At 47.4% G+C, this 12542-nt stretch overlaps 2 protein-coding genes across 3 annotated transcripts in view; both read right to left on the bottom strand.

The window, feature by feature from the left end:
- Positions 1-20: 20 nt before the first annotated feature.
- On the bottom strand, positions 21-5044 carry LOC125688264 (cystatin-B-like). The gene is made up of 3 exons (XM_048934070.1): positions 4853-5044; positions 1455-1556; positions 21-778 (listed from the first exon to the last, which is right to left on the bottom strand). The coding sequence occupies exons 1-3, from the start codon at positions 4916-4918 to the stop codon at positions 650-652; spliced, it is 297 nt and encodes a 98-aa protein (XP_048790027.1). The 5' UTR covers positions 4919-5044; the 3' UTR covers positions 21-649.
- A 2944-nt stretch (positions 5045-7988) lies between these two features.
- CASR (calcium sensing receptor) overlaps positions 7989-12542 on the bottom strand; it is a 72501-nt gene continuing 67947 nt past the window's right edge. For both annotated transcript variants that reach the window (XM_048927812.1, XM_048927803.1), the window contains exon 7: positions 7989-11255. In XM_048927812.1, the coding sequence (XP_048783769.1) occupies positions 9805-11255 (1451 nt within the window). In that variant the 3' untranslated portion in view covers positions 7989-9804. The remainder of the gene's footprint in view (positions 11256-12542) is intronic.

Here is a 12542-nt window from a genome sequence, read left to right as displayed (position 1 = left end):
CACCAGTGAAATATACCATCTAAATTTGAGAGAAATATTTATTGTCATAAATGCAGAAATGCTTGTCCAGATGAAGTTCCTTCCCAGTAGTTTTCCTCAGCACTCAGAAAATAAGCAATTATACACAACAAAACTTGTACATCCTCTACTGGACATTACATCCTACTGCTGGCAACAGGATAAGCATTCTATCAGGGGAATGTTTCTTACAAAAGACTGCAGCCCACCTCTGTCTCTTGCCTCAAGTCATTGCCAATATAAAAGATAATACAATTAAATCTATGGATATGCCCACAGTTGCAAAGCAGCACATAAAGATTCAGGTTCTCCTCTTGCTCTTTGATGCAAATATGTGAGTGCTGGTGCCACTCCCTGGCAATTTCCAGGTCAGGGAAGTCCACAAACACAACACAGTATTAAGCTGCACTACAATCAGTGCAGCTACTCAAGTTAGCATAAGCAAAAGGTGAAAGGAGAGCTATGTGATTCATTTAGATATTGCACAGTAAGGGAATGGAGTAAGATGGTTTTTCTTTCCAGTATTACGTTTTCTAAGAAAAGTTTTCTTTGTTGGCACAGGAAACAACATTTTGTAGCCTACAGAAAATATACGTAAGAAATCATTAGGAAAGTGCATGTAATAAATTTACTAGAAATAGGTCAGTTCATCATGCTTGGTCTTGCTGCTCTGATATCCATGAAGACTCAATGGCTTGTCCTCGTGAGGAAGGCTTCTGAACACCCGCAGGTGCATGAATTCATCATTGCCAACATGGACCTATAAAGTATGAAAACCAGTAAGAGGTGTGGAGTAACCTTCATCAGGAGAGGAGTTTAGGCTGGCATGTTTTGAGGATGGGGCAAGTAGAGAGGTGGTAGAGAAAAAGCACCCCCTCAGCAGGTGTCACCTTGTTCTGAGGCAGACTGGGAGCTGCGTCTTGGTGGAAACAGCACCTCAACCTTGGATTTGCAAGCCCTCCCTCTGCCCAAGACAGGGAACATACAGACAGGGAACTGGTGTTAGTGAGAAGCTTATCTGGAACAGCAAACACTTAAGTGCTTTGACCACTTTTGTGTGTGTGTGTGCGTCATCACTGTAGGCAGAGTGAAAAGAGGTTTCATACTTGGCTGTATCTTTACAAATCTGGGGTTTACTTAATACACTTAATACAGTAGCGTTCAGCATTGTGGAGGTGTAGCTTTAACAAAATCAACTTTCACAAATAACTAAACAGTACAAATTATTACGAAAATAGAGAAATGTGCGTATCTCCATTTAAGACAAGGAGACTGGCTGGGAGGCGGTGGGGAAATTTTTTTGTTTTTGTTTTGTTTTATAATGAACACATATTTTTCTTTTTTAAAACTAAATCACAAGCATTTCTGTGTAGGTAAGTAAACACAAAAAAACATTCCAACATTAATTTTTTTTTCAATTGCCCAGTGTCCTCTACCTTGATGAAGTAGTTTGTCCCTGCCACCAACTGAGTTTTGAACTCAACTGCAGTGAAGACATCAAAGGTTTTCCCTTCCTTCTCTTCTAGCTGAGGCTTCACCTTAGGGAAACAAGAAGTTAGCTAAGACTGACATAGTATTTAATACTTACAGTTTACGGCTCGTGCCATCAATGTGCCTCACTGCTCTTCAGTTCCTCATTTTACACTAGAGCAAGGCCAGGTACTGAGGCAGGCAGCCAAGGCAACACAGTGATGCGATTCAGTCACCACCAGCTGACACCAAAGAACTGCGCTGTTTTTCTACATTCATTTTGACAAATTATTTCCGCTGTTGATGTCTCTGCTTCCCCTTCTGTTCTATGTATTTAACAAACAATGTAAAGCAGTTCAAGATCTACATGGACCAGACTTTAAGGTCTTTTAAAAAGACAACGTTTAAAATACCTCTCTTTTTTTCAACCAGAAGAAATAGCCACTGGTTGTCTTCAGCATTAGCTCCCTTTTTGAACTGCAGAACAAACAGGCATCCAAAAACCAAACTTGGAAAATAATAGTTCTTCTAGCTTTTAATAACTGCAATTTACAGTGCTTCAAAATGTAAATATTTCTTCCCAAAATATATTTTTCCAGAGTGTAAAAGCTGTGCTCAAGAATTCAGAATAACTTGCCCAGTGCCAAGACGAGCTTTCGTGAGCTGCAGTCTCTCCTCACACTTGGCTGCCTTGTGCATCATGGCCATGCAGTGAGGTTCTCAGTCGTGAAAGCAGACAGCTTTAGGCTTTGTTTAGAAGAGCAGTGTGAATTAGCCCTTTCCTTAGGTAATCCTGCTGCACACTGAGGACTCCTAGGAGGACCATGCATCCAGCCCTCCTCTGCTCCAGCACAACAGTAATAGCAGTGAGATGTTCTATTTTCAGGTACATGATTTACTTCCATTTTTCCTATACTATTACATTGCTACTGTCTGCATCCCACCTACTGCCCTGGGGAAAAAGGAGCACCACTTTGCCAGACCTCTGATGCTTGTGGGAACAGAAACAATTCCGGCAACAGGAAGAACAGCAGGGTATATGCTCCTGCCTCTCCTGTGCCAAGAAAGCGTGAAACCAAACTCTGGCCTTTTCTGCATGTGACAGCCAACCAGTAGCCATCCCGTCCCACAGAGATGTGGCCAGAGCACAGCCAACAAGTTTGCATTCTGAAACGCAAGGACGGGTACACTGCACCCACTCAGCACATTTGGTGTTTCCACTAGAAACTCTGGGCTCCATGAGTACAGTCAGTTCAGAGTCACATGCAGGTGCCGCTTGCTGGGTGTCACAGCAATGACTCACCACAGCACATGATCACTGGACATCCTGACTCAGTAGGGAGAGCCCAGACAGAAGCAATCTCTGAAAGATCTGTGATCAGCCCATTCTGCTAGACCGCAATAAAGATTAGGGCTGGGGGGTCCCTGAGGACACTACACTACACATGAGCCAGCAGTGCACCCTGGGAGCAATGAAGGCAGACAGTATACTGGGCTGCACCAGCAGGAGGCCAAAAGAAGAGGGCAGAAAGTGATGACTGCCCATTACTTGTCAGAACACATTCAGAATTCTGTGCCCAGTTTTAGGCTCCCAGTTTCAGGAAGATGCCAACTAACTGCAGCAAGCTCAGTGATGGGCCACCATGAGGTCAGATGAATGGACTCTTGCCCTGCACAGGGGAAGAAGGAAATGGATATAAGGAAAGCCTTTTTCCCATGAGAACAGTCCAGCAGCGGGACATGTTGCCCAAAGAGGCCACACCATCTCCATGCATGGAGGTTTCCAAGAGCTGACTAGACACAGCACCACACTGCCTGGCACTACAGCCCCTTTCCACACGAATCACCTGCAGTCCAGTGACAGGGCTGACCATTATCATGTAGTGGAGGATCTCTGATGATTTGCACAGCCTGTCTGCTTGCCCCTGGAGCAAGCAGCCAGCCACAGCTGCAGTGAGAAGCCAAAGGCTGAGCAGAGCCACACAGAAATCCCCACCCTGGAGAGGCACTCTGAGGGGACTCCAGGCCAGAGACACTGCTGGGGGCAGCTGCCCTGCTCTGTCATGCTGTGTGTGCTCAATGCCAGAGCTACAACTCCGACCAAACAAATGGTCAACAGGACTCATAAAAAACAATGCCATGCAGGTAAGAACTGGCAAAGCAGCAACAGGACATGCACTGCTTAGGGTAAGCAAATGGGTAGGCTTTACACATTTCCACAGAAATTCAAGCAAACAAGATGATCTGAGAAGTCTGTCTTCAATCGACAGAACATGCTTTCTTTGCAGTCTGTATCTAGATGAGGACATCACTGCACAGGCAAATTTCAGCTTGGAGTTTTCCCATATGTTTATTACTAAGTACAGCAATTTCATCTAGTAGCCAAAACAAGCTGGATGCGCTTTTAAATATTTAGGCAATTCAAATAATTTTTAGATACTTAGGTTAATTCTGAATCCAGTAGGGTTTTGGTTTTACTCTTCAACTTACTTTTGGAATGACATACTACAGCCTAGAACAAAACAGAAATTCAGGTTTTAAACAACTCAGTGTGCAATATGAATTGCACACTTGCACTACAACTGATGTCACAGAGGGATCTTTTCAGGGCAAAATGATAATGAGACTCTCAGCAGTTCTCCGTTCTGCGCTCCAAACTGCACAAAGACTCAGACTGGTGCTTCCGAGATGTAGTTTGGGATATTTTTTTTGGTGACACAACCTCATCAGGGTCAGCTAGCCCAGCTTTAATTCACAGACTGCTGTGCCTTTGCATTCAGAAACAAATCTGGACAACGACAGAGCGCAAGAGAAGCAGGAGCGTGTCCTTCATCGTTCTTCTCTGGCCTGACACACCCCCACTGATAAAGCCCAGGGGATGAGAGCACACGCCATGAAAGCCCTTGTTAGCACAGGCCTTTTTGGAGTGACAGCACATGCACCTTGGCCGGGGGAGAGCTCAGTGCTGCCTCACGAAAAACCGGCAGGCTTTTGCCTGCCTCTTTCTCCCGCTCCAAAAGCAGAAGTTTGGTTCTAAGATTCAGACTGTCAGGAGCTCAGAGCACACGCTTCACACATCAGACAGCGCTCGTGTCAGTCACGACTGACCAGCACGCCACAGGCAGCGCTCCGGAGGGTTCCGAATTGCTCGGTATATTCACCCACGGTCTGTCAGTCTTCCCGCTCGTACGCTCTCCGTTCGGCCGCCCAAAGCTGCCGTGTCCCCCGAGGGCAGGGCGCGGCCCCAGCGCAACAGGCTCACACCGCACCGGGCGGGCAGCAGCGGTGTGCGCAGCCAGGAGAGCCGCCTCGGCCCCGCTCGGTGCCGCACCACACACGCCCTCCTCGGGCCCAAGCCCCTCACCTCGTCCGCGATCTTCTGCGTCTCGCTGGTGGCGGGCTGGGCCTTGGAGGCGCCCCCGCACAACATGGTAGCAGCGCAGCTCTCCGCTCCGATCCGCTCCGATCCGCCCCCGGCCGCCACGCCCGTCGCGGTGCTGTCCCCGGGCCGAACCTCGCAGCGGGAGGAAGCGGGGCGGGGCGTCGGCTCCTCTCAGCGGGCGGTCGGGAGCTGCATCCGGGTCTCGCTCTGGAATTTCCTCCCGCCGCGGCGGTCCTTGTGCCTGGCGGGTGTCTATCTGACAGGTGCTGCGCCTTATCTGCCAGGCCTAGCGCATTCGGAACACCTTGAAATCTCAGAAGATACGTGCGTGCAAACCAATCTCTATTGAGGTCCAGGGTGGCAACCCTGCTGCCCTTGTAAGAGAGAACCTGTCCTGCCTGACATGCAGCTTGGGACTGTCAAATTCAGGTTCCTTCCTAAAAATGTGGTGTGGAGATCCAAGCCTGCAGGAGTTTCAGAGCATTAGGAGTACTGGGGAGGTGGAGGAGCTCCTCATCCTCAAGCTCTCCCCAGTCCACTACAGAGAGCCAACACCTTGGCCAAAGAGGAGGTGTGAAGGTGTCCCATCTGCTGTGTACAATACCATGTGAATCCCAGTTCTACCTGTCCTGGACAAAGCTGAAGGCAGATAGCCCTCTCTGCAGGGTGCCCATGAGCACCATTAAGGTGTTTGTGAGGGGAGATGGTGACTAACGGGCATTGCTCTTGATACCCTGTGGACTTGCAGCATCCTCTGTACTGCTTCCAGCACAGCAGGAAGATGCAGGGATGGAGATGGGCTATGCTGGATGGTCTTCTGCCTGAGGTCTGGACAGCACTTTTCAGGCAGTGCTGGGAGATCCTTGACCCCTTGCTCCCTTGGCTGTGCCAGGAGCTGGCCATCATCTAGGGGGAATGGTAGCCAGTCCCAATGTTATTACAGATTTCAGCGCAGAGACTGTGTGTGCTGCTAGCAATAGGGTGTGGTGGTCCCGTCCACAGGTCTCAAGGACAGGGGTGCAGAAGCCTGGGGGCTGACATGGTGGTGGACTTGGCACAGTTCAGCAAAGTGATGGAGGCTGAACTGTGCCATGGTCTGCTGTGGTGGAGGGGTCTTTACTTCATGGCCTCTGAAGAAAAGCCAGCAAGCCAAAAACCAAGAAGAAAGAGCAAAAAGGAACCAAAGCCACCTTCCTTAGAAGGCAGTCTACCCTCCAAGTAGGGCAGGTGCTCCAGCCCTGCCATGTCTGGGCCTACCCTGACCCTCAGCTTGTCAACATCTCTCCTTCTCAGGGCCCAGGGAGGATGCAGGAAATGGGAACTGCCTTGAGGTTATGCTAGCTCTGAGCAACTCTGTGTGCTTGCACAGTGCCACAAGGCTGGCCCTACAGCAAAATGAGCAGGAAAATCAGTATAATCCTTCCTGAATGAAAATTGGGTGATACTGGAAGATTTCAGTGACTACAAAGAAGCATGTGTATAGCATTACTGTAAACATTCAATTCCTTGGGAAAGCAACAGCTCTACCCTCCTCTACAACTTCTCAACACCCCTTGGTAAAATTGATAATTACAGCCCTCAGTTTACCAGGAATGGGTAGTGCCTACTGCATATGCAACCTACATGGGTTTGGGAGGACATGGTGAGATGCACACAATGAAATGAAGTGCTTCTTTCCTCTGATATCATCGCTCCTCCCTGGAGAGCAAATATGTGCTCTGCCTGGGCTTTGGGCAAAGCAAGGGTGCAGCACTGGGCTGGTTCCTGTTCCTCATCCATCAACCAGTCTACCAACAGAAATCTAGTGCAGGGCTGATACACTCTGCTTCTTGTCCCCACTGCTTCTCTACTGCATGGTCCAGCAAATACCAACAAGGGCATATTCTTTTCAGTAGCGTTTTGAGCCATAGGGGAGTGGGGGTTGGGAAGGAGCAGCCATTCGTATTGGTGACTTCTGAGGGACATGCTAATGGATGTTCTTGGGTGTGAACTTTCTACAGAGAGATTTGCTCAGCTTGTCATCAGCATGACTCACAGATAGGCTTGTGAACATGTGGCTGAGCAACTTCTCTCTTCTCTGGAATTTGGCAGGATGAGGACCTATACCCTCTGTGCATGGAGAAAAAGAATTTGGTTACAGATCACCTTCATTAAGGGGTCCTTTTTGTCTTTATTTACTGATTTTTCCTTGCCTCTATCACGTGTGTCACTCCAATAAGGCTGCAGCAGAGGGGCTCATACAGCCTGAGCTTTTAACTTAGGGTAAGTGCGCAGTGAGGGCAGGTGGGTCTTCCCAACAAACTGAGCAGGGTTGGTCTGTCACAGTATAATTTTGGCAGACCATTGGAAACTTACTATGCACCAGGGTACAACTTCCTTGTGAGCAGATTGAAAGGATGAAGAATACCAAAAATCTTTGCAGTAAAATATCAACGTAGTCTGCTGTGTGCAGAGCCAGTGAGTATCGTTCTCCAAACAAGGCTGGCAGTGCTAACTTCATTTCTCACATTTGTACACAGTTCACATCTTGCTTTGCCCACACTGAATGCTTCTATGCTTTAAAAGCCATCTACTTCAGGAGGTGTATATTGGATCTGACATGTAGGAGTGATTCACTAGCACTACAACAAATTGGCTACTGAACTTAATTTTAAGAGTGAGCCATAATCAAAGTATTTTTCTTAGTCCTTTTGCCATCTAGTGGCCATCTCTGTTCAAGCATTTAGTTAGATACAGAAGTCACAGGTCTCAGTTACCAACTCTAAATTAAGCCTGGAGCCTGCAATCAGCAGCTTGGGAATGGGACATGGTTTTTCAGAAGCAATGAGGAACGCTTACTGGGTCCGGTGGTAGAATATGGTTTCCAAAAGTGTGACCCCAGTGATATGCGTTTTCAAACTCTTTTTTTTCTTTCTTTTAACTTGCAGTGCCATAGCTTTAATAAATCTTGTGGTTTGCAGGCCATACAGTTAGAGTCGGATCACTTCTTACATGATATAACTAAAATTTGAGCCCTCTCAAAGGTGAATATAACAGATAAACAAAAGGGTAAAAATAACTTGTCTGAATAGCACTCTTACTGGTTCTGGACTTCCACTGTGCTTTCCAGAAACAAAACTTCTTTTCCTTGTCAGCAACAAGGGGAGGTGGCAAAACAAGTTTTTATGCAGTAATGTCACCTGTAAGTTTTATTTTCTTGCTCTGGCCAGAAAAAAAACACACAAAAACACAAAACATCAACCAAGCAAAAACAGTAACAAGAGAATTGTGGTATTTTCCCCATCACATTCACAACAGTCCTTTTGTCTCCACTCACAATAAGTAGCAGGCCTATATACCTTTCCACAGTCGTTTAGAGTGCCTTCGCATGTGATGAGGGGAGGTACTGACATCTTCATGACAAATGCCTGTTCTTGCATATGGGATCTGGGAAGAGGGAAGTAAATTTTACAGAATAGCCTTGCCCTTCCTGCCAAGTTGCCTAGGGTCACTCTTTCTTTCTTCAGGCTGCAACAGAAATCTATTCTAAGGACTCTCCTACTTCAACATTTGCAGAATGCAGAGGAACCAGGCACACCATGCACAGTCAGGAGCACTTATGTCTGCTTTTGGGGGGTTGAACAAGAGCCAGGACTGATGAAGTTCCGATGTGCTTTTTGAAGTCCTTACTCTCATCAAGGCATGGTGCGCCCTTTCTGCTATAGGTGCTGTCCCTTCAAGATGGAACAAGAGGGACATAACCTAGTTGAAGGCCTACAGGAACCAAAGAACCAATTTACTCATTTGTGCGTTTGCACGTTCCAGAGCCCAACTCTGTACATTTTATTTACTCCATCCTCTACCAGCATGCACACTTGCAATATTCATCTCAAATATTATCAAATTTGGGGGCTATTTCTCCATTTCACCTTGTTTCATTGGCTTTGTATCAGGCCCACAAGTATTGTCACAACCAGCGCAATGCTATGTGTGGGTATGAGGCGGATTAATATGGCAAAGCACAACACTGACTATGGTGTGGAAGGGTTAGCCACGTATGCCATGTGGAATATTACAGCAGCAACACTTTGTTAAGCATACAACTACTAGCGACATAATCAATCACAAATACATCTCATTGTGCTCTCGCAGCAATCTCCAGGGGGATTTACAATCTGTTCTCCCCTTCCACCAAAGCAGGCAGGCTGGAGGTAAAGCTACATCTGCTGGAAGAAACCAGTAGGAACCTAGTAGCTTGGTCTAGTGCAATGGAGTCTATGAAGTGTATTGTCCAGTATTTCCTGCTGGGCAGAGAGGAGAAATTGGGAAAATGAGGAGAAATTACTAAATATAAATAGCAGGGTGCTCTGTCACATTAAATACTTTACATGTTCACACCCTTGGCTGTACACAGCATGCAGGATGCTGGGGGCTTTTTTGTTTTCCCAGTGACCGTGCTTTCCCCAAGTGAAACTGTGTATCTTGCTTTTGAACAGCTGAGAGTCCTGATGCACGTGGTTACAGATCACGTATACTGGATAAAGAGGGAATATTATACATAGTGGGAAAGAGGAATATTATACATAAATGTAAAAGCAGAGTATTGTGGAATTGCTCAGTGCCTCCCATAGTCAGCTGAGTTGCAGTCTGGCAGGAAAAGCTTACAGAGGCAAGACAGTATGCAGAGTTCTGTTTAAGCCCCACCAGAGGCAATCTTCACTTGTCCTCCCCTCATGTCCTGATTCCAGTAAAGCAACTGCAAATTCAGTTCAAGGCTCCCCAGATACAGGCTTCTGGTAGTCTTTCCTCTGGAGGCACGTGTTTTACCCGGCTGGTGATAGCAACAGTGTGTGGTGGGACTGTGTCACAGATATGTATCTTTGTTATCTTTCCCATTCAGAAGCAAGAGGTGAGCAAGTTCCTCTTGGGGAAGTGCTTTTCATGACCTTCTTTTGTTAGGAATGTACTGTGTTTTCTGTGACAGAGCTGCCTCCAGTGCCTATAAAATTTCGGGAGTTAGCTGATGGCAGGGAGGGCTCTGCCTCAGGGTTTGGTACCTCTTCTTTGTTGTCTCCCACCACTGATTCCTGTGAACTGGTCTCTGGGCTGGATGCTGTCTGGAAGCCAGGCTCGGCACTGAGGGACTTGCTGTTCTGTAGAGCGAGCAGGGCCCTGTGCCGCATCAGGCTGTCGTCACTGTTCTGGGCCTCCAGGGAGTTCCTGCGCTTGGCGTTCCTGTTGGCCATGGCGTTCTTCTGTGGCTCCTCAAAACTCAGTGACAAGGTGACCATGCCACTCCCAGAGCTGACCTTCTGCTTGCACCGACGCTGCTGCTGCCGCTGCCGCTCAGCAGAAGCCGGTAGAGGGAAAGGGTCTTCATGGTTGCTCTTGCTGCTGATGGAGGAGGATGGGGTGGAACCAGTGGAGCCTCCGAGGCTGTTGGAACGCTTGCGTGACACATTGCTGCGTCTCAGTGTGGCCCTGGCAGCCACCTTGAAAGCATGGGCAGCTGTGCTGCAGCGCACCTCCTCAATGGTGTTGCGGGAAGGCTTGAAGAGGATGATGTAGACTTTGTTAAAGAAGATGCAGGCCAGAAGCCCGAAGCTGGCAGCCAGTATTGCAATCACCTCCACAGCAGAGACAAACTTGCCATATGTGCTGGCGTAAGCGGGGATGAAGGAGATCCAGACAATGAAGAAGATCAGCATGCTGAAGGTGATGAACTTGGCCTCATTGAAGTTCTCAGGCAGTTTTCGAGACTTAAAGGCAAAGAAGAAGCAGATGGCTGCCAGGAGACAGGTGTAGCCAATGAGGAAGCCAAGAGCCATCAAGGAGCCTTCATGGCAGGTGATGAAGATAATTTCATCCTCCAGCTCATGGTTTCGATAACTGGATGGTGGGGCTGTGTAGAGCCAAATCACACAGATGACAATCTGCACAAATGTGAACAAGAAGACCAGGAGGAACTGGAGGTTGAGGCCCCACCACTTTCGGTAGAGGCTCGTGGGGATCTTTGCTTCGAAGACAAGCAGGACACAGTTGGTTTTCACCAGGATGCAGGAGATGCAGAGGACAAAGCTGATGCCAAAAGCTGGCTGCCTCAGACGGCAAGTCCAGTTCTGGGGCTCTCCAATGAAGAACAATGAGCTGGAGAAGCAGCAGAGCAAGGAGAAGAGGAGGAGGTAAGACAGCTCCCGGTTTGTGGCCTTGACGATGGGAGTGTTGCGAAATTTGGTGAAGACTCCCAGGACAAAAGAAGTCAGGAAAATTCCCAGCACAGCAAAGAGAGTTAAAGCGATTCCAAAGGGTTCTGTCCAGGATAGAAACTCTATCTGCTTGGGGATGCAGGATGTGTGGTTCTCATTAGACCAGTAATCCTCAGGGCACTTGTCACAAGCACTTGCATCTGAAAAACAAGTGACAGGAAAGGGAAGGTTTGTCAGAATGAAAGGGTGAAATGGATGACAAAGTACATGGAAGCTACATGCTGTCTTTCAACTCAAATACAGGTGTTGTTCACTTCAGGTGTCAGCTGGTCCCTGATGTCATTTATTGATGTCTCAGAGTTTTTATAGTGAAACAATGAGTCTCACGGGCTTTACAGGAAAACACAAAGTGCACTCAAAGTCCTGCCCACGTACTCTGCTTCCTGGATCAATTTCTTGACAAAACTTTGCAAAACTTGTTTGATTGCTGTCAGCTGCTACACAAGATCTATTACCCTATGTTTCTTCATTTTTATCATCTGCTTCTCTTTGTCTTCATGCTTCTCACACTCATCATTTGACACATCCCGCCTGTCTCTGCGACAGGAAAAATTAAAAATGTGCTTGCCTCCTTAAGTTCTTCAAGATCTTATTTCATAATCTTTGGAGGCAAGTCTTAGATGTGTTTGAAATGCTTATATTTGAAGGCAAACAGTGCCCTTGATTCCCATCACACTCCATTTCATGCTGGAACACTGGGGGAGATGTGTCCTAATTATATCACTCTCTTCACACCTAGGAAAGCATCCCTGTGATAGCTGCAGAGGGAAAATCAATGCCTCTGTCTCCTTCTTCTGAGTAGAGCTAATTAGAGCCCATTGGGATGGCAACATTTGTCTCCAGTGACTGCCATAATCAAAAGGAAGGGGGTTACTGCCACTGCTTTTATTCAACCCAAATATGTCTTATGCTCCAATGGTGAGGTTCATGACTCCATTGATAGCAGTGGAAATGAGTGAGTTGGAATTCACATCCTACCTCATCCTTCAGGATCCCAGCACGAAAGCTGGGGGATACAGTGAGTTCAGGGGACAAACATGCAGGAAACTTGTTTTGCAACAACCACCCTCTGAGCCTTGCACCTGAGTGCAAACAGAGACTCTGAGCACAGCTCCTAGAGCAAAGCTTGGTGCTAATCATAAAATCCTAGAATGGCTTGGGTTGGAAGGGACATTAAAGCCCATCCAGTTACAAATCCCTGCCACGTGGGTTGCCACCCACTAGACCAGCTTACACTGGGCTCCATCCAATGTGACCTTGAAGGCTTCTAGGAATGGGGCATTCCTGAGGATGTCAGTAATGAGCACAGAGCATTTCAAGCCCACTTGTTCTGGAGGGTTGGCTGCAGGGAGATGACACTGCTCTCCTAATAACTGGTTGTTTTGCCTAAGCTGTTCATCTGAAAGACATGCACTAGTCAGGGGATT

This window comes from Lagopus muta, chromosome 1 (genome assembly GCF_023343835.1).
Source record: "Lagopus muta isolate bLagMut1 chromosome 1, bLagMut1 primary, whole genome shotgun sequence".
NCBI lineage: Eukaryota > Metazoa > Chordata > Aves > Galliformes > Phasianidae > Lagopus > Lagopus muta.
This window is presented reverse-complemented; position numbering and strand designations above follow the sequence as displayed.